The 22037-nt window shown below is 40.4% G+C and overlaps 1 protein-coding gene across 4 annotated transcripts in view; it reads left to right on the top strand.

Moving 5' to 3' along the window:
- The window catches only part of BDNF (brain derived neurotrophic factor), a 69068-nt gene that overhangs the window by 3265 nt on the left and 43766 nt on the right, over positions 1–22037 (top strand). Inside the window, exon 1 of one of the 4 annotated variants that reach the window (XM_017858807.1) lies at positions 17655–17989. The exons of 2 other annotated variants lie outside the window; for them this stretch is intronic. Coding sequence is in view for 1 of the 2 variants with exons in the window: in XM_017858805.1 (XP_017714294.1) it covers positions 18969–19118 (150 nt within the window). In the remaining variant the exon portion in view is untranslated. Of the gene's footprint in view, positions 1–17654; positions 17990–18773; positions 19119–22037 lie in introns of those variants that run through there. One more of the 4 variants, XM_017858805.1, reaches the window with a different exon arrangement.

Below are 22037 nucleotides of genomic sequence, written 5' to 3' on the forward strand. Positions count from 1 at the left end.
AGCGTGGCGGGAGGGGCTGGGCTTGGGGGCGGGGGGATTTCTGATCAGTCTGATGCAATTCCAAGCGTGCTGCAAAGGAACTCCAAGGCGCCCGCATCACCATCGCCACCCACCCTTCCCAGATGGTGCTGTTTTAAATACGGATCTGCAGGGCTGAACGCAGAACTGGGAGATTTATTGCAAAATCCCGGGAAGGGAGGGGGGGTGCGCAGAATGGGGAATGGAGGAGCAAAATTTAAAGGTGCAACGCTTGCTTTTCCCAATCAGGCGGCAACCGGCCGGAATTATTATTTTTTTCTTTCTGTCTGCTTGTCTTTGGATTCTAATTCACCAAGAAAGAGGTGTAAATATTGTGACATTTTGAGGCAGCTTGATGGATGGGAAAGAAATCATCTGTCACTCTAAATTGCAGAGTTCCCTCTCCCCGCGCCATCCCTTGCGAGAGAATACTCGCTGCTGCCTAATACAGTTGCTAGGGCTTCAAATGAATGCATCGTTAAGGGAATATTATCCTTTTAGTTGACTTGCCAATTTAGCTGACAATTGAACCGAGAAAATTGTAGATTTCGTGTCCCTGGGAGGAAAAATGCTTGACAGTCTAAGTCTTGTAACCTTGAGATCTTTAACAACTTAAATAAACCTCAAAAGTGTCACGTCATCCTCTACACACACACACACACACACACACACACACACACACACACAAACTCCACTTGTAAGATAACATGGTTTCACCTAAACTGTTGTGGAAATGAATATCACTTTAAGAATGCTGCACCTGATATTCACTGTTTATGTGTATTTACCAAGAGCTCTTCAGCATGAAGGCAAGACATTCCAATTGTCCTGCTTGGAATCAGTCAGAAGACTAGAAGGTGACAGAAAGAAGGGAAGAAAGAGGAAAGAGAGAATTTTAACCTAGCTGCTATTAAATTAACAGTAACCTAGCCTACTTTTATACCCCCTGGTCTTGCATATTAATATTTCTGTATGTGAGATTTTAGCTTGGTCTAGCTCCCCCAATGGAGTATACCAGTATTGATTCAGATGAGAATATATGCATCCTGCCAGTAGCTTTTTCAGTGTCATTGATAGTAAGACCTACAACACAGCAATTTTTGGAGGACTGAAGAGAATGTCCATAAGGGCTTTGCAAACTGGGAAGCAGGCACTCCATAAATAGGAGGTATCATTATGACATTCTCTTTGCATATAGCATTTTCATTTGATTGAACCAGAGTACTAGTTATTTTAAAACTTAATCTAATGTATATGCTCAAGGTAGTAAGTGGGGATTTTAAAAGCAAGTGATTAGTTGGCTTATAAAATATTATTTTTCAATTGTCTATTGTACATTGGAAAGAAGGCTTTTAAATATCTAAAATCAACATACATAAGCTTCCCATTTCATTTGCCCAGACTCTTTCCCCATCAAATCTCTGATCTAAATTCTTAATAAGAAGAGAAGATGGTGAATTTAGTTTCTTTCCTTTTCCTGGCCTGTCCTCTAGGGGAAGCTTTAGTAAGAAACAACATTCCAAAATTAGGCAGTGAGAGAAAGAAGGCAAGGGACTGGATGACCACAAAATAGATAATCAGCCAACAAACAGAAATAAGGGAAAACCAGCATTAAAGCATAATTTACAAAGGGTTTTTATTTTTTAATTCTGTGATTTTTGGGACCAGACTCAAACTTGCTCAAGTAACATTCACTTGATCATATTGCTTACAATCTGTCAGTTAAAATGATGTCTAACTGAGCATATTTTTTATTAAATATACTTCTATCAAAGGCCAGTAAAGCTACTCTTTGATTTTAATTAAGACAAACTAGTCTAACCATTTAAATAACTCTAATGAATATGAACTGATATCATCAGATTTAAAAGCTCTGCTGAAAACTAAATTTGTTCTGAAAAGCACTGACTTGCCAGAAAAATATCTATTTTTGCAGCTTTCTTTTCACTCTATGGATAATTTAATGAGTTGCTTATTTTAATTTTACAACTGCTACCTCAGAAGTATCTCAAATTATCTTTCTTTGGCTGGTGTCTTTCTCTGCTGATCTGCTACTGCTGTGTGTGTGTGTGTGTGTGTGTGTGTGTGTGTGTGTGTGTGTGTGTGTATGGGCGTGTGTGTCTCTGTGTGTGTTTTCTAGTGGGAATTTAACAAGCAGTGAGTCTCTTAAATTTACATGCCATAATCTATGTCAAGAACATTGTGTAGTACTTAGCAATAAAAATAAACATTAGCATCTAGTGAAAGCTTACCATCATTGAGTGCTATGGAAATAGAGGTCTTAAAGCAAGAAAGATTAAATTTTTCAACAACAAAAAAATTTCTCCCCTTTTGGCTTAAAGGTGATTATAGTTTCAAAATATGACATCTTTCCTCTTTTACTTTGGAATGTAGAGCTGCTGCTTTAACAAGTGTCTTTTGAGAAAGATACGTGTGTTTCATAAAGATTAATACCCCTAAAACACTATGGTGCAGAGATGGAAGGATGAATTCTTTATCCCTGCCTCTAATCTCATTTGGTAATTTTGGAGTGTTCATTCTGAGTTTTACAAATTCTGGTGGATATTTTCTCTTCTTTCTTTCCAACATTATAAAATAGTCCTAGAAGACATTTTTCTGCGGCAGTGCAGACTTTATTTGTATTTTCTAGTAATAACACTTTAGATTCATATAGTACTTTGACAGCTCTTTATAGGTTTCATTTGATTTCCTTATTAGTCATGTAAGGTAGGAATCAACAATCACCTTTTACAGATGAGAAAAGTAAGGTGCAGAATTATCTAATACTACACTACCTGTAAGATGTAAAGACTAACTCAGAATCTTTCTTCAAATTTTAAGGAAATTTATGTTTGTTCCTCTCTAGACCATGCTGCCTTAAACTCCACTAAGGCATCAGAGGAGCTGTAGACATTATTTTCTCCTATTTTGATTTATTTAATTAAAATAAAAACATTGTCTACAAATAGTTTTCGAAATTTTCAGGCCTAATGGAAAGTTTTAACTAGCCTTCCTAAGACAGTATTTCCCTCTGCCACAGTTAGAAACTCAAAGACAGCAGAACTCTTCCTCGAGTTGACATACCATCTAAGTCATAGTTGCTAATTCCCCAAAAAACAAATACAGAGAATAACAAGAGCCAAAGCCAAGATGTACATTACTCTTACTTGTGAGTCATAGAATCTGGGGTCTGGGAAGGTTCTCAGAGGTCACTTAGCCCAGCCCATATCTGATACATGAATTCATGCTGGCTTGTTTTCTTTTGACCCTCTGGAATTTCATCCCAGTCTTGGACGCTGGGTACTTGTTTATCTTGGTAGATGTTCTGATATTTATGTGGATCATGAGCTTGGCTGACCGTTTCCCGTTTTGCCCAAAAGGTATACTTTCTATAGAGACTCTAGCATTCATAATTTTATTTTGTAAGTATTAATTTGCAACACGTTATTTGCCATTATGTGCCAGGAACTGTATTACAATCTGGAGATTCAAGAATAAATAAGACCAGATGATCCCTATCTTGGTGGATCTTGTGGCCTAGAGACAAAGACTGGTCTCTTTATTTTTTCCAGTCCTTAGAAGGGGACAGACTTCTAGACTCATAAGATTCCTTTTTTCAAGAGAACACAGTGAATAAGATTAAAAGCCTGAGTTTAGGTTTTACTTCCAATCGCTTGTCAGTACCTAAAAAAGTCAATCAGTCACTCTTGATCTCTGCTTCCTCACACATAAAACAAAAGAGATGTTCTCAGAATAATCTCCATATTCCATTTCCGTCCCAAGTTTGAGTGATATAAAAGATACAGTCTATAACTATTTCTTGCAGTGTTGGGGAAAGTAAGGCTAAGTTACCCTAACTTTTGATGATTTACAATTTGGGGTACCACAAATTTTTAACTTGTTAAGAAGTATATCATGAAAAAATCAAAGCAATATATTTGAACCCAGAATAGAAGGAATCTTGGTGTTGAACCTGTTCATTTATGGAATGATGACTGAGAAAGTTTTAATTTAGAGAGTGATCTCAAATTTCTGCGGATTATTTTTAAAAGCAGGTGGTGCGATGAAAGACCCACTATCAAATTTACTGTTTATTTTCTTTGTGCAAGCAGAAGTTCTAATTTTTCAGGTCATTCCATTTTAAAATCAAAGATATTACATCCTGAAATGGCCTGGGTCTCATGAATAATGCATTATATACACATGATAATAGATAATTAGACAGACAAACCAAAAGAAACATGAAAGGGAGCGGGTAGCCCAAGGATTGCAGAAGGTGTGTGGGCATTTTGACATCCAGGAAATGCTATAGATCTGTCCTTAACTAACTCAGCCTGGTGGAGATAATTAAGAAAAAAAATGTGGGTGTAGGAAGACTGCAAGCCATTCCCTGGGATTGGCTAGATTGCTGCAGTAGTTCAAAAACAATTGGCACAGCCACCCACACTAGACATGATTGCCCTTTGATGAGGCAGCTATTGACTTTTATAAAGATGCCATATTTAAAATAACTTCTGATGCACTGGGGATAACAGACATCATTCTTGAATTCTATTTTAGACAAATGGCAGAATATATTACAAAATATTAATTTAAAAATAAAAAATCTTTAAAGTCTAGTTTCTAAAAACCAGCAGTTTAGTGACACGTGACCTCTGGATTTAACAATTCAGCCTGAAGCTGGGAGAAAGCTGTAGCTTGTATGGGTCATTTTGACACACTGTGGGCATTTCCGAGACCACTACAGGAAGTAAAATGTACTTTGTAAAAGTTTTTAACCTCTGAGTGAATATTAAATCCACTCCAAAATCTTCGCATCCTGGGAAAGGCGATCCAACAATTTTCCTAAACAGCAGCAGAAAATGCTCTGAGATCTTTGCTCCCAGAGTGCATGTTATAATGTTATGCTATCTAGAAATTTCCTTGGAGCACCTTGGTCATCAGTACCAAAAGGAGTTAGAATTGATTCCTGCAGCTTTAAGGAAATATATCAACCACCTCCTGTCTCTAAGTAATAAGTTTACTGTGGGGGAAAAAATTCACAAATTAGGTGATTGCAGAAATGTGCCACAAACATCCAAAGCCTTTGGGATAGGACATTGCAGCGTGAGTGAATAGAGAAAAGAAAGGGAATGTGGAGAAAATTGAGAAATAAAAAGGGAAGTCGCGATGGAGTTCTGATTATACAGGGGCTCTTCAATTGACTGTTCTCTACCTTGCATGCTCATTGTTTTTCTGGCTACTTTAGTAGGAACAATGATTTCTTCTGCTTTCACCTTCCTTCTCTGCTAAGGACTTCTTCCTTGCCAATAACTTCTATAATCAATGTTTAAGAATTGCTCTGATGCCCAGCACGGTGGCTAACACCTGTAATCCCAACACTTTGGGAGGCCGAGGTGAGTGGATCACTTGAGGTCAGGAGTTCCAGACCAGCGTGGCCAACATGGCAAAACCCTGTCTCTACTAAAAATACAAACAATTAGTGGTTCCTGCCTGTAATCTCAGCTACTTGGGAGGCTGAGGCAGGGGAATAACTTGAACCAGGGAGGCAGAGGTTGTAGTGAGCCGAGATCATGCCATTGCACTCCAACCTGGGCTGGATATGCAAAAAAAAAAAAAAAAAAAAAAGAAAGAATTGCTCGTTGTAATGACTTTTATGCCATGGACTCAACTATCTTGGCAGTCTGCTAAAGCCTATGTAAACCCTTCTCATAAAAATGTCTAAATGGGGCCAGGTGCAATGGCTCATGCCTGTAATCTCAGCACTTTGGGAGGCCAGGGCGGGTGGATCACTTGTGGTCAGGAGTTCCAGACCAGCCTGGCCAACATGGCAAAACCCTGTCTTTACCAAAAACAAAAAATTAGCTGGATGTGGTGGCACGTACCTGTAATCCCACCTGCTTGGAAGGCTGAGGCACAAGAATCACTTGAACCTGGGAGGTAGAGGTTGCGGTGAGCCGAGATCAGCCACTGCACTACAGCCTGGGCGACACAGTGAGACTTTGTCTCAAAAAAAAAAAAAAAAAAAAAAAAAAAAAAAATTCTAAGTGAATGAAATAAACATGTAAGATTACAAAGGAAGCCAAAGGAATTGATGTACAGTCATAAAAACATTTAAAATAACATATGTGATATAGTAAATATATATGCTTTTTAATGCATTAAATAAGGTCTAACAGCAAGAAAAATATGATTTTGAAGTAATGATAAGTATCAATGTGTTTTGAAGTATCTATAAAACTGACGTGATATGAAGGTATCTGTGATGTATACTGGCGGGAAAGCACGCAAATACTACTGTGTAACATTTCCTACACATATTTAACAACAGAACATTTGAGAAGCACTTATTAACACAGCATAGATTCAGAAATGTTAATTTAGTCAATGTCAACATTAGCCATTGTGGTTTCCTTCCTGGCAAAAGGAAACTGGCATTGGGAGAAAACGTTTAAAATTCACATTTGCCATTAGACAAGCTGCCAAGTGAGGAAAGGACCAAATACTGAGAAGGCCAGGGCATGGTAAGCATGTTTCTATTGACTGAGCTTGCTATTACTCTAACGTTTATCTTTAGTATCACCAGCACAACCCCATTACCCTAGCAATCCGTAACTCCATTGAAAAAGATAAAAAGTTCAGATTCTGGTCATTAACTCAGCATTGCTTAAAATACCTGTTCTGACCTCACTAACCCAACAGATTACTGAAACTCTTCCTGTTTGTCATTACTACACCATGGGAAAGGATATGAACATTGTAATTGTGTGGGATGACATTTATTCTGCATTCATCCAGTGCTGTTATTTGTTTTGTATTTGGCATATATTACTTAACCCTCAAAGCAACTCTCAGAGATAGATTAAGAAAACTAGAGCTCAGAGAATTTAAGTAACTTGCCCAAACTGACACAGAAAATCTGAAGTGGGGAAGCTAAACTTGAAACCCAAAGTTTTCTGATTCCAAAGTCCACTATAAATTTATGCCTCCCCATCTTATAGCTACCACCCAGATTTAATCTGGGTATCCCATTATCAGATGGTTTACATGCACATTTTCTTACAAGATCTTGACCACAACTCTTTGAGATGGCCATGAGTCTTACAATTCATTTCCAGGAGTGCTACTTTAGAATCATTTTGATCTTTGCTAACCAATGAGAGATTTTCAAATAGCTAATTGTCACCTCCTTTTTGAAGCCCAGTTTTCATAATCATAAAACGGAAAAAGTGTTAAAATGTTTGGTGAGGATCATATACATTAATAATAAAATCTAACATTGTTGAGCTCACTACGGTAAGCATTCTGCATTTCCATAGTTCATTGAATCCTCACAACAATCTTTCTAGGCAAAGATGATTATTTTTCTTTTAAAGATAAGGATTGGGAGGCCGAGATGGGCGGATCACGAGGTCAGGAGATGGAGACCATCCTGGCTAACACGGTGAAACCCCGTCTCTACTAAAAAATACAAAAAACTAGCCAGGCGAGGTGGTGGGTGCCTGTAGTCCCAGCTACTCGGGAGGCTGAGGCAGGAGAATGGTGTAAACCCAGGAGGCGGAGCTTGCAGTGAGCTGAGATCCGGCCACTGCAGTCCAGCCTGGGCCACAGAGCAAGACTCCGTCTCAAAAAAAAAAAAAAAAAAAAGATAAGGAAACTGAGGCATCAGTCATTAATTTACTATCTTAAATTAGCAGATCCAATAAGTGGCAAAGCTGGGTTCAAACTTAGGTCTGTCTAATGTCAACGCCCTTCTTTTAATCACTAATCTGCAAATCACTGTTCAGTCTTAGCTGTTATTATAATTATCATCACACTTAAAACACTATCAAGATACAGAATTATCCAGGCATAAGTATATAGTCACTGAAGAGATTAGAATCTGAAACTTTTCACCTGCATGTTCTTCCTTCCACTTTAGTTTATTAACCCAATGGATGATGTCTGACTCCTTTCTTAACTTGTTTAGGGCAGTTCCAAGTTAGTTGACTTCTGAGAGTTATTGAGTAAGAAACGTTATAAATTGTTTGGATTAGGATTTAGTATGTTTAGAAGTCATTTCATAAGTTTGCCTTTTCGAGCTGTTACTGGCTATAATGCTGCAGATGCTGTGATGAGGAACACCCTCTCCAAAGACACACAGTGGATGACAAACCTCCAAAGCTAACATGTTGTTTACAGATACAGAGAAGAAGAGGATGGACAAGCACAGTCTAAAACGTAATTACAAGGCTTATAGTCCCTGTTGGGGACTAAAATGTTTATTGGCTTTCCTTGTGCAATTCAATGCTCTTCCTCCAAAAAGGATCCACTCCAAACTTGCAACTTTCCTGAAAATAGCATCTCATTTGGGAGCATGCCAGGAATTGGTGTCTGGGTCCTTTGTGTCTTTGCACCAACTCAGAATTCTGGATACTAGCTCCAGAAACTAAGCTGGGATATATCCTGGGTAAGGGAGTCATGTATCTACTTGGGCATCTTCCTGATATATTTACTTCATCCATCTTCTTCCTAGAAAGCAGCTCCTAGAAAGATGTGGTTTTAAATGAGGGATTGGATGCATACCGTTATGTCTTAGATAGCACACAAGTCAGTGGTCTCTGCAGAGCTGCCAAAGTCATATAAGTAATCAAAGATGCGGAAAACCATGGAGAGACTTCATCCCACCTTCACTCTGATTTATTCAGGGAAGGAAACCATGAACACATAATGGATTTGATGTGTCCCAGAGCTCTGAAAGCAGCCTAGCAGAAAGGGATGATCTTGAAGGACATTTTGATGTATGAAAAAGTCCACCTAAAGCTTTGTCAGAGATAACTAAGTAATATGATGGCTGGAAGACTATAAATCCTTACATTGGCTCAGGAACTGTAGATCATTTGGTAAATTAAACTTGAAATTCATGCAATTATTTCCCTAAAATCACGGGAAACAATTGCATGAATTCCAAGTTTAGTTTCCAAATGATCTACAGTTCCTGAAAGGAGTTCAAATTTAGATAGAAAAAGTACCTTATAAATGATCTAGCTCACTGATTCCCCTCATGCATTGAAATCACCTAAATCATCTCTTCTTTCTGAGATAAGGTCTGAATGTGTCACCAGGTTTAGCAAACTCAGTTTGTAGCCCACTGACCTCATTTTATTGATTGGGCAACTGACGTGCACAGTGGTAGATCTCTCAATTTATTCAATAAACAATTATATGGCCCTTACGGTATCTATCTGAAAAATCCTGGGCTAGTGAAGTCACTTGCCCAGGTTACATGACCAGAAACTGACAGTTTAAATTAGGACCCAAGTTCTTTTGACTGCTATCTGGGTCTTAAAATAATATTATACAACAGGCCGGGCGCGGTGGCTCACACCTGTAACCCCAGCACTTTGGGAGGCCGAGGCAGGCGGATCACGAGGTCAGGAGATGGAGACCATCCTGGCTAACACGATGAAACCCCGTCTCTACTAAAAATACAAAAAAATTAGCTAGGCATGGTGGTGGCCACCTGTAGTCCCAGCTACTCAGGAGGCTGAGGCAGGAGAATGGCGTGAACCTGGGAGGTGGAGCTTGCAGTGAGCAGAGATCACGCCACTGCACTCCAGCCTGGGCGACAGAGCGAGACTCTGTCTAAAAAAAATAAATAAATAATAATAATAATAATAATATCATGTGACAAAGATATTTCTTCTATTTCCTAATAGTCATATCAAAAGGAAACAATGGACAGTCTGTGCAAGATTTTAATTAATGTTCAAAATAAAATTAAAACATTAATTACTAAAACATAAGTATAACAACACTTTAATAGCATTCTACTAAGATATTATTAATTTCAAAATGGTAGGACAAAACTAATTATACTTTATACTTCTTAAATATCCTGTAGTTATTTTATGACTATTGAGACACTAGCTAAAATTTGAAACTTCAGGTTTTCATTGATTCCTATATTATTACTTGTTTCAGAGTTACTTCATTTGGTTCTTTTATCTGAGATTTGACAACAGCTTTATTTGATTTTTAGTGACAAAATTCTTTTCACTCCTGGTCCTCCACCCCAAGAAAACAACAACGACTCCTATATTTTCCTCAAAGTGATCAAGAAATAAAAGAGGAATTCTAGCCAGGCACGGTGGCTCACGCCTGTAATCCCAGCTCTTTGGGATGCTGAGGCGGGTGGATCACCTGAGGTCAGGAGTTCGAGACCAGCCTGACCAATATGGTAAAACTCCGTCTCTACTAAAACTTAAAAAATGAGCCGGGCATGGTGGCATATGCCTGTAATCCCAGCTACTCTGGAGGCTGAGGCATGAGAATCGCTTGAACCCAGGAGGCAGAGGTTGCAGTGAACCAAGATCACACCATTGCACTCCAGCCTGGGTGACACAGTGAAACTCTGTATCAAAAAAAAAAGAGGACTTCTAAAATTAATTGTATTTATTAATATCCCTACTCTTAAAATGTTAGAAAACGTTTGCTCATTTAAAATTTTATTTTAAACCCTCCTTATGTTACAACAAAATACTCTTTGGAGCAATTTCTTTGTTCCTCATATAATATCCATACATATAATTCTGCTTTTGTGACTAACTTTTATTAGTAAATACTCTTCTAAAATTGTGCTTTTATAGACATCGATTAACTAAAGGGTAAATTTGATGTTTTATAAATGCTTTCTAGAAACAGAGAGCAAAATCATATAAATAACAATATGAATTTCCAAAAGTACAATGATAAAAGTGACATTAGAAAACAAAATTAATCTAAGAAATAGTGAAGAATATGTCAAACTTATACATACTTTTGAGATAAATTGGCATCATGTAGATTAGCATGATTCTTCTTTATGGAATTCAACTTATTTTTACTCACTTTGCTCTAATTAGTTTTTATGTGCAGACAAGATGGAAGGTGATGGAAATTTGGCTTGCAAAGTAGTTCTAACATGATCTACATCCACAATCTGGTTATAATGCTATAAGAATATGTTTATTATGTGAGAATAGTAGTTCAAATCAGTATTTAGTATCAACATAAAGGGACGAACAAAGCAAAGCTAACTTCGTTGTTTACACTGGGAACTTATTTAAATTAAAAAGGCCAGTGGATGGTCATATGTTTGGCTCATTCTTTTCAAGGCCTTCAGGAAAACATGCCTATGAAATAAAAGATCCTCAATATTAAACATTTTACTGCATTTGGGAGATACATGAAATCTGGTAATAAAGGAAGTGTTGGTCTTCATTTTTCTAATTCAGCATGGAAACTGTCTTGAGGAAAACTGACTATGGTCTTAGTTTGTGTCTCAGAAATATATTTAGTTTGAATTACGGCATCGACATCTGACTTCCAAAATTGGATATCTAGCCATATAATATCTCACCTCCCACACACACGACCCCCCATTCCCAGGTCATGACTACTGTCCAAGCAGCAAAAAAGAAGTAATTTCCCAGAGTACATACATGGCAGTGACTACCAACCAAACAAAAAAACAATTATGGGGGTTGGAATTTAAATTCATAGCTGTACTCTCACCAATTCATTCCCCATTCCACCCCGTCTCTCTGTCTTCAACTTTTATGAAACATTATATTTGTCCTATTCATCTGTATCAGCATCAGCCTTTCCTATATTCAACTAGACTTACCACTCCTTGGTCCCTCTCACTGGCTGACTAAGGTTTCAGTAGTACCTACTTATAGCAAACACTTGTAGTAGTCTCTTTTTCGTTACCAAGTCCCCAGACGATTTCTCAAGGAGATATTATGAAGAGGAAGTAAACATTCTCCTTTGCTACCCTATTTCTTTTTAGAGTGCTAAAACTTTATTCTATACTTGGCTTCATATCTTCTTGGACTAATTGGATTGATTTTACAGTCACCATAGAATATCTCCTGAACAGACAACCATGGGTAATGGGAACAATATCTCTACTGATCCCATGATTTGGTCACATTGGGTTGTAAGGCCATAATGGAGACATACTTGATGAGTTTATGAAGACTTGATTCTAGGTATCATGTAGGTTAGCATAATTCTTTTTTACTGAATTCAACTTAGTTTTATTCACTTTATTCTAACTGGATTTTGTGTGCAGACAAAATGAAAAGAAATGGTTCAATTTAGGTGAAAGGTAAAGCTTCAAAAGTAGTGTAGTATTTCATAGACCTTATATTTGAGAGAAATTATATCAGTATATAATAAGCACCTGAGAATATGAAAGCACAAATCCAATTTAAATGTTAAAGGTCTACAACTTGGGATTTTAAATGGAATACAGAAAAGCCACTGTTTCTTAAACAATTTTGTTGAGGAGGAAAACAGTGAAAGCTAAATGTTCTATTCAAGAGTTGTTTGTTTTGAAAATAATGCTTCATTTAAAAGCTAAAGACAGAAGACATAGCTTTGTTATGAAGGTTCATCTTTTTATTAAACAACCACTACTCTGTCTCCAAGTTGCAAGGGGAGGATTTGTCAATCTGATTGAACCTTCCCTTTAGTTTTTCCCAACAGCTGTGTTCAGATAATTCATGACTCCTGTGTTTCCTGAGCCCTGGATAATTTCACACACATGTCTGGTTTGGGGCTTCACGTTTTCAGAAAAATATAGAAACCTTGGAGGAGGTCCAGGGTAGACCAAGGGAAATGATTAATGGGTTGAAAGTTGGAGTTTATGAAGAAAGGTTGTGAGATCTGATCTTTTGCTATGAGAAAAGTCTGAGTGGTGACTTAATAACACAGGGAGGTTAGTAAGCAGCTGTTCTCCATCTTCACTAAGGTTGAATGAAATGAAATAAGATATAAATTGCAACAGGAACAAAAAATGCATTACAGGAGGACTTCCAAGCACCAGCATTGCTGGATTCTAGATAGCTCCCCAGAAGAAGGATGTGTAGTCAACTTCCCTGGTCTGCCGCCATGATAGGCCTACAAATAGTGAGGAAGATGAGATAATCTCTTAAGATCCCTTCTGGACCTATCTTTTATTGGTCTATCTATCATATTTAGAAAAATTATTTGTCTCAAACAAAAATTGTCTCATTTCCTCCCTCCCACCCTATCCACTCCTTCTGCTTTGTCTATCTTTTGTAAAACACTGCTAACCAAAACAACTGGGGACTGATTAACTGTGGTGGGCCCTCCCCAGTCTCTAAGTGCCACTCCAGCTTTGGGAGCAAATTTCTTATCCATCACTACCACTCCCTGGCCACAAGGGGCATGTTTACCATCATCTTTCTACACACCAAACCTACGGCAAGGGAAAATAAAACAAAACTTCCTAGGCTTAAGAAATTTGCAAGTGGCACCATGGATTAAAATACAACTCTTACATCCTAGAATATAAGCATGTAAAGGACTAAAATGTATTTCATGCATCTGCCTGTATCAGCCCATAGAATAGCCTCTGATGGATAGTAGATACACAGCAATCTTTCATCAACTGAAAGACTGTAGCTATGAAGTGAAAGGAAACTAAAGTTGAGAAATTCAGGAGTTTCGGATGTTTCCAAATGATTCTGTATGCGAGACCAATCTAAAGCCTCACCCATTCTTCACACATGTACTATTAAGGATTTCATTCTCACCATGCCTGTGCTATCTGGAGGTAGAAAGAGGGCCAGTTGCACATCCTGCCCACGTCCTTGATCAAAAAGACCACTAAAGAGAGGTGCTATGTGGATTCATATCAGAATCACATGAAAGTAGGCCAAATTCTTAGTGTGTGTTTTTAAAATCTGATTTTAGGAAGTTCAGTTTTTTTTTTTCTAAATTATCTTTTGCATATTTTCTTTTCCATTTTTTCCATGAAGAATATAAAATTTGGCAGTAGAAAATCTCTCACTCCAGTCATCATACAGCCTAAATAGGTGAGTCTCAAAAATAAGTTAATGTTCATCTTTCATCTGATTCAATGTCCTGAAACCCTTTGGTTTAAATTTGTTAATTCTTCTCATGGCTTTTCTCCTAGAAAACCAACTAATACCACAGCTATTTATTACTGTCAGCTCTAACTTATGTCCACAATCTCACATCCCTTTTGACCACACTTATAGAAATATTACAACAAGTAAACCAAATTTATTCTTCATTATTAATTTTTAAATGTTTTCAGCACAAATCTGGTAACTTGGAGGGCTACAAGTTGATGATTCTCATATGTTTGGGGGTTTAGTCTCAACAGTTTCTTAATGGTTTCTATGTTGTTTTTCTTGATCCAACTAAATATTATTCCCAGATGGAATCGGTTTTTGACCCTCTTGTTCTACTCTCCTAGTCTTGACCCTTCTAAAAGTTTCTTGCTGTGGTTCCTTTCTTTTGTCTGCCACTAATGACTATTCCTGGTTACATAACTCCTGTAACAGGTGTTGACCAATTTGAACACATTTGAGTATGGTATAGAGCTATTCTTATGGTTCATAAAAAGCTTAGTGAGAACATACCATCTAACGAATAGGGAAATTACGTCTCCCTTAAGGGTTTTCTCAGGACAGGCCTTATACAAAAATTTCAAGGATTGTGAATGACATAGTTTAACATTGGACTGGGCCTTTCAAATTATCCAGCATGAATTTGAAAACACCTCTGCCACTCTGCTCAGTAGCAGAGTTTTCTGTTTGCTTAGTATTTTCCCTATGCTAATTATGGAAATTTTCAACAGTTTTTTTAGGCCAACTTATTTGATACTAGACTAGACAACTTTTTTTTTTTTTTTCTTGTAAGGAAGACTGAAGGTAGGAGTAACTAGGAAGCTTAAATAAACATAATTAAATATAAAATGCTTATAATGATAGAATTGACCTCAGCCAATTAAAATTATTAATAGAAAAAACATGTCAATGTCAAGCCTATTACCTCTGTTCCCACTTGGGTAATGAGGATTAGTTTATATTTCCTGACAAGAATAGATGGGAATTCACATTTCTTCCTGACCTTTGTCCCCACTGGAACATTGGGTTAGGATCATATTAGAACATAACCAAAAAGAAAGAAAGATTCAGACGAATTCACAATTATTTTTTAAGCCCCACAAAAGTGAAATAGGTAGCATCTTTTTTTCAAGCTGTGAAACTTTCCCTCATTTTAGTAATAGAGAAAATGTTCAGATTATAAACTTGGAAACTTTGCTCCTAACATATCAATCATGTCACATGCCAATCTTTAAGAAGAATAAGAAATGCATGCCCTATATTCTCAGCATCATCTTTGCCCACAATAGGGAAATAATTTTGTAAAAAGTTTGATTTTAGATCTCCAGAATTATCTCTATATGCTACCTGAATTAAGCAAATAAAAAATAATATTTAGAATTCCATGCAAGGCACTGGTACAACTTTTGTTTACCTTGGCTTCATTGTTTTTGAATGTAAGATGTACTTTTAAGGCAAATAAGTATGTGTTTTAAGTCTGCTTGCATACAATTTTGCTAATGCTATAATCACAGATCAGAAAGTTTGGAAATGCTTAGAAGTGTTAAGAGGTGTGATTCATCATGGTTATCTGAATTGGCATTTGATCTTCTTTTCTTTCTAAATATCCCTGACATTTCTGACTCCTCTGTCTCTTCCTCAGTAAAACTGCACCACACACTGGAAAACGAAGATACACACATTTATTTATATAATGCCAAGGGAGAGTAGGAAAAAGAAGATTGGCCATAGACCCACCCAATCAGAGTCTGGGAAATGAGAGCACTTTTTCCTTCAGCAGAAATGCTGACGTGCCAATGTGAATTTAGCAGGAAAAAGATTTGCCATAACTTCTAAGTGAGCAGCATTCTGAATGCTAGCTTAGATTCCTGGCATTAACTTGCTAGGTATTTTCAGAAAGGAAATAAATTACAATTGAGCTTAAAACCTGAGGGTAGAACTCATTTTCAAGCAAATGTGAAGCATCAGTTTGAAGTTAACAAAGTTAAAGTTTGGAGTAGGGTTCCTCCAGTCCTTTATAACGTAGTACAAGTATTTATTTATTTTTTAGTTTATAACACTAGCCTTTTAAATTGTATTGTGCTACTAAAAGAAATTATGTCTGCATTCAGCTTACAACCTGGGAACCAACACAGAGGATCTCTGGGGTAACGGTACCCAGCTTCATGCCCTCTGTCCTTTACTGCTTTCTGGTTAGCCTGCGTATTTCACATACATTAAATATTCCACAATAAACTCCACCATCTGTGCTGTAGGGTAGTTTGTATTGGTCATGTGCTCTGTCAAGTTGACAGAGGTGCAAAGCTAAATGTGTGACACTCGAAGAATATGCATATATTTGAATAATTTGACTATTTAGTCCAACAATTTGCAAAGGCGCTCTGAATGATCACACATTCTGATAACACTTCCAAGGAACAGATAGCTTCACTTAGAGGGTGGGGGAGATGGAAGCAGGGTTATTTCTAGCAGGAATTCTTGAGTTCACTGAAGTCTTGTCCCTGGTACTTCACTGTGTGAACGTGGGTAAATTATTTCCTGGCAGAGGATCGGATTCTTCTTGTATAAAACGGGTAAATAATTTCTGTCACTAGTCTTTAGAAGTTCTAAAATAGCTAATGTTAGTGAATTCATTTTGTTAACTGTAAACCCTTAGGTAAACTGAACTGAGTATGTAATAATATTATATATTCAGTTCAACAGCACATTCTTGGTAACCACAAGAGGGTCCAGGAAAGGAAACTGTTTATAAATCTTTCTCTTTAGCAAAATTAATGTTGGAGTCTTTAGGGAAATTCTTACAGCAATGAGTCTTCGCAATTATTAAGTCAGACCCCTTTGAGATTACAGAAAAATGCACATACACAGAAAGCTGCCTGCGGAATTTGGGTGTGGGCTTGGTGGGAGATTCCTCTGATACCCAGTGTTGTACCCCCAAGAGAGTGTTTCTCAAAGTGTGACTTCGGATTGTCTGCATTCGAATTGCTTGTGGCATTTATTAAAATTCTAATTCCTGGACCCTGCCCCACCCCTACTAAATCACAATTTCAGGAGGAAGGACCTTCATTTTAACACTCACTCAGGTGATTTTTATGCTCCGAGGAGGTCCAGGGACTCCGAGTTAAGTAGGGTACTGCTGTCTTGTTCTTTATTCTAAATTTTAAGGTCTGCCCAAATTGGTTGAACTAATGAGAAGAAAATTTAGCCTTAAAGCAGAAACACAGGTAGACGGTTGACAGAGTCCATCAAATGGATAATTGAAAATGTCCTCTGGACCCTAGCCATATAAGTTCTCTCCACGGGTCTTGGCTACAGGCAAATGAGAACCCGAAAGACTATTTGCCCTTTTGCTGCGGGCAGTGGTGGGGGTGGAGGGCGGGGGAGGATTAACTGAGCCAGTTCTGCCCCCACCCTCCAATCCCCTACCCCCACTCTGGTTAAAGCAGAAGATTTTTTATTTATCTTTGCTGCCCTGGTTCGTTATTAAAAGGGTTAGCTTATATGTGTGTTTGCTGGGGCTGGAAGTGAAAACATCTGCAAAAGCATGCAATGCCCTGGAACGGAACTCTTCTAATAAAAGATGTATCATTTTAAATGCGCTGAATTTTGATTCTGGTAATTCGTGCACTAGAGTGTCTATTTCGAGGCAGCGGAGGTATCATATGACAGCGCACGTCAAGGCACCGTGGAGCCCTCTCGTGGACTCCCACCCACTTTCCCATTCACCGCGGAGAGGGCTGCTCTCGCTGCCGCTCCCCCCCCGGCGAGCTAGCATGAAATCTTCCTGCCTCTGCCGAGATCAAATGGAGCTTCTCGCTGATGGGGTGCGAGTATTACCTCCGCCATGCAATTTCCACTATCAATAATTTAACTTCTTTGCTGCAGAACAGAAGGAGTACATACCGGGCACCAAAGACTCGCGCCCCCTCCCCCCTTTAAGCAAAGGGAACGTGAAAAAATAATAGAGTCTGGGAGTTTTGGGGCCGAAGTCTTTCCCAGAGCAGCTGCCTTGATGGTTACTTTGACAAGTAGTGTCTGAAAAGGTGGGTTTGTTTTCTTTCTTTCTCTTTCCGTTTTTCTGTTTGGTCTGCTAGAAAGCGTGTGGCTTTAGCGAGGTCTGTCATTGCCTGGGCTTCCTGGCTGGAACAAGTAACTTGGTGTAACGTTATCTGGGGGCGTTCATCAATAAAAAATGCTGTTATTATCTTGATTGAATTCCTATTAGGCAAACTCTAGAGAGGTCAGTGCGCGAACTCTGTTTAAGCCGGCGTGTTTAAGGCAGCGGAGTAAACCAATAGCCCCCATGCTCTGTGCGATTTCATTGTGTGCTCGCGTTCGCAAGCTCCGTAGTGCGGGAAGGTGCGGGAAGGTGTGTCTGTGGCCCGGGAAAAGCACGCCCATTCCCAGAGAACTTGGGTGCTGGGATGGGGAGCAAGGGGAGAGTTGAAAGCTAGGGGAGCAAGACATCAGGGAGTGCGATTCTCACTGGTTCCCTCACGCCCCAGCGCGCACAGCCAGGGTTTCTGCGGAGGGCGCGGGACGCGGGGTTCCCCGGGGCTGGGGCTGGGGCTGGAACACCCCTCGAAGCTGTGGGCGTCCTGCCCCAGGCGCCCCGGGAGGGCGCAGGACTCGCAGGATAATGTCGCGGGGACCCGGGGGAGGACGTGAGGACAGGCCCTGGGGGCGCGGGGAGTCCCGGGAGCCCCTCGGTCCCCGGGCGAGAAAAGGCGCGGCGTTCCCTTTAAGCAGCCGCCCCGAACGGGTATCGGTAGCGCGGGCGAGCGGGGGAGGGGGGCGGGGGGGTGGCGCCGTTTGACCAATCGAAGCTCAACCGAAGAGCTAAATAATGTCTGACCCGGGCGCAAAGCGCAGCCTGGAGCTCCGGGTCCCAGCCGCTGCCGCCGCCGCGCCCGGGCGCACCCGCCCGCTCGTTGTCCCGCGCACCCAGTAGCGCCTCGGGCTCCCGGGCCGGACAGAGGAACCGGCCCGGTGCGCCTCCCATCTCCTGCTCGGGGAGCTTTAATGAGACACTTGAATGCAGCTGCCACCGCTGCTGTGGGGCCGGCGGGGAGCAGCACCGCGACGGGGACCCGGGCTGGGCTCTGGAGCCAGAATCGGAACCACGATGTGACTCCGCCGCCGGGGACCCGTGAGCTTTGTGTGGACCCCGAGGTAGGCAAGCGCCGGGCATGGGGCTTGGTACGGGAGCTGCCGGTCCGCAGGAGAAAGTTGACTGGGGGACCCCCCAAAGTTGTGGGACGAGGCCAGTCTCCTTCTTTCCTCCCCTCCGGTAGAAGGGAGGATTTGGAGGTGCTCCTGGGGAGTTTTCTCCCCCATCCCACAACCCAGAAGGTCAGCCGGCAGGCACTACAAGGGAAAAAGGGACCCGGGGAAGGCACGAAGTAGAGGAGAGAAGGCCTGGAGGAGACCTAGAGCTGCGTGATGGGAGCCAAGACGGCGTCCCGGGGATCCCTCGCAGTCCTTCCCCACCCCAGGAGGAGTCGAGAGAGACTTAGGGGGCCAGAGCTGTTGGGGGCCCTGACTGAGGGAAGGGTGCTGAGGCTAGGCTAGGAATCCTTCCAGGGGTTGGGTGGTCCCCGCGCCGACTTGCGGGGGGAGTGGGAGGGAAGCTTGCGCCTTGAGTCCACATCGTCCCCGGGGCTGCACACGGCTACCTGCTCCCCAGGAGTTGAGACCGAAGTGGATTTACAAGTCCGAAGCCAATGTAGCTTAGTAAACTTGGGAGGCGGAATTACTACCGCTGGGAACTGAAAGGGTCTGCGAGACTCCCGGGCGGGCCGAACCCACATCTCTACCCAGCCTGCGCCCCTCTTCTGAAGCGCCCTCCAGGGAAGTTAGAGTTTTGACTTTCGGGGACTGGGTGGAATATACGTGGGGGATTCCTTACTCGGGTTAGTCTCTGGGGATGCAGAGCCGGGAAGAGGAATGAGTGAGTGAGTTGCGCCTGGAAAGAAATAGCTGAGGATTGGGGGCTCTGTGCCCGACGGGCAAGAAGAAGGGGAGATTACAGACTAGGGGCATCCCTAAGGAAGAAGCCTTGGGGCTGCGAGGGTGAACTGGAGGATGCAGTGTTTTTGTGTTGGGGGTGGAGCGGGGATGAGGGACCGAGGTGGAGGGGAGGCAAGGAGGAGGAGGGGACCGGGAGAAGGAAGCTAGGGAAGGTAGAGGGTGCCCTCTGCTGGCCATGCTGCCAAGAGCAGCTACTGGGGGCGGGAGGCTGGGGGTGGGGAAGTGGTAAGGGAAAGTTTTGCGGGATCCCTTAGAGAGCTGGTAGGAGGGACTTGTTGAATGGTGCTGCTGACTCCAGCTCGGTGGGGCATGCGACTCGTCGTCGGTGGATTTTGACTCCTTGTTCTTATTTGGCTTCTATGAAAGTTTTCCTCGCGCTGGGGGAGCTCTGATAAGCCTCGATTGGTGGTGTGTTAGGGCTTCTTGGATCTTATTTTAGGGCCCTCTAGGTATCTTGCACTTACTCCTCAATGTCAGTAGCAACCAAAGAACATTTTCCAACAAGCACGCAGGAATGTTCTTGGCCAGAAGCGAAGACAAGCATATTTCTGAGTGTTTATTAATCTTCCTAGTACAGTTATCTTTTAAAGCAAAGTAGTATGTAATTGGGAACGTTGATTTTCTAACTGCATATAAAAGGCGATATGCTATTAAATGAGACCCCTCCCTACTGGCTCAATATCCTGAAAAATCTCTCTCCCCTTTATTATTATCGAAAATCTATTTTATACGAGTTTGTTCTAAGGACAAAAGCCATTTTGGTCTTACAATTTGATACGTCTTTACATTTTAATTTATTGAGCCATAATTACAGATTTAATTTGGCAGAACGTGTGTGCCTTCAATGCTTACCTCATGCAACATAATTTTTACGTTGGAGATTTCTGATGTTATGACATGTAGCGATTCAAGACATTACACATAATAGGTAACATAGCATGTTGAAATTACACCACAAAGTTTTGACCCTGGGAACAGCACCTTTTAAAAACCATCACTAAACACCTGTTCGTGTTTTCTGATTTTGCAAATGCCTTGCTTAAGACTTTTATTTTTTTATTTTATTTTTTGGTAAATTTACCTCTGGGTTAGCAGGAGAGGTAAGAGAAAGGAAAGAGACACTTGTTGAAATGTAACCATAACCTTTACTGGAATTTAAAACATGTTGGTCACCATTACTGGAATTCCAGGGCCATAAAGTCGTTGTCTTTTTTTTCTTTTACTTCATTTTGTAAAATGTGATAAATGTTGGTAAATATAGACCAGTAGTAAGTATTATGACATGAAAAGCATTATGTATGTGGAACTATTTTAAGTTATTACAGAACATTTTCTATTTATAAATGATATAAGCAGAAAGAAATGATTTCCAGATAAACAAGGCTTACGTACATGTTTTGAAGCATTAGAACATTGCAGACACACTTAGACATCACATTTTTTAAAACAAAATAACAGTAATTTTTCACATACCTTTGGAGCCTTTCATAGCCCATTCAGAGCTGAGTTAGTAGCTGGAAGTTTCGTTTATTTTAAGGTGATATTTTAAAGCCATTTAAGATGTATAAGTAGGTCACCATTGGTGTATCCAGAAAATGAAGCATTTAGGAAATCTGTTTCAGAGTGTCTTTTCAATGTGTGTAACTTTTACTTGCAAATCAAGGGAACCAAGAAAGTCGTCATTTGCCTAAAATGCAGTCATCACCTCAAATGATTCATTTATACTATGCGAGTTAATTGCCTTAATCTCATTAATGGCCAAGGAGGGAAGGGAGGTCCTGGGATATTTCTTGTTCATTTTGACTCACCAGGAGGGGAAAATCCTGTTAAAAAAAAAAAAAAATGCAAATTTCTAAAATCCTGGCTCAAAGTCCTTGGGTTTCCTGTTTAAAGGGGGCACCGTGAGAATGTAAGCTATTCCCTTTTTCCTGGTATCTTTAAGAGTCCCAGCTTTTCAATAGTCAAAATGTAGATGATTGATATCATTTCTTTCTCATATGAATAGCACTGGCTTGTAGTTCAGCACACACAGTGAGCTGGGCACGCCCACCTGATCGTATT

The sequence above is a fragment of the Rhinopithecus bieti genome, unplaced genomic scaffold, assembly GCF_001698545.2.
Source record: "Rhinopithecus bieti isolate Rb0 unplaced genomic scaffold, ASM169854v2 scaffold_48854, whole genome shotgun sequence".
NCBI lineage: Eukaryota > Metazoa > Chordata > Mammalia > Primates > Cercopithecidae > Rhinopithecus > Rhinopithecus bieti.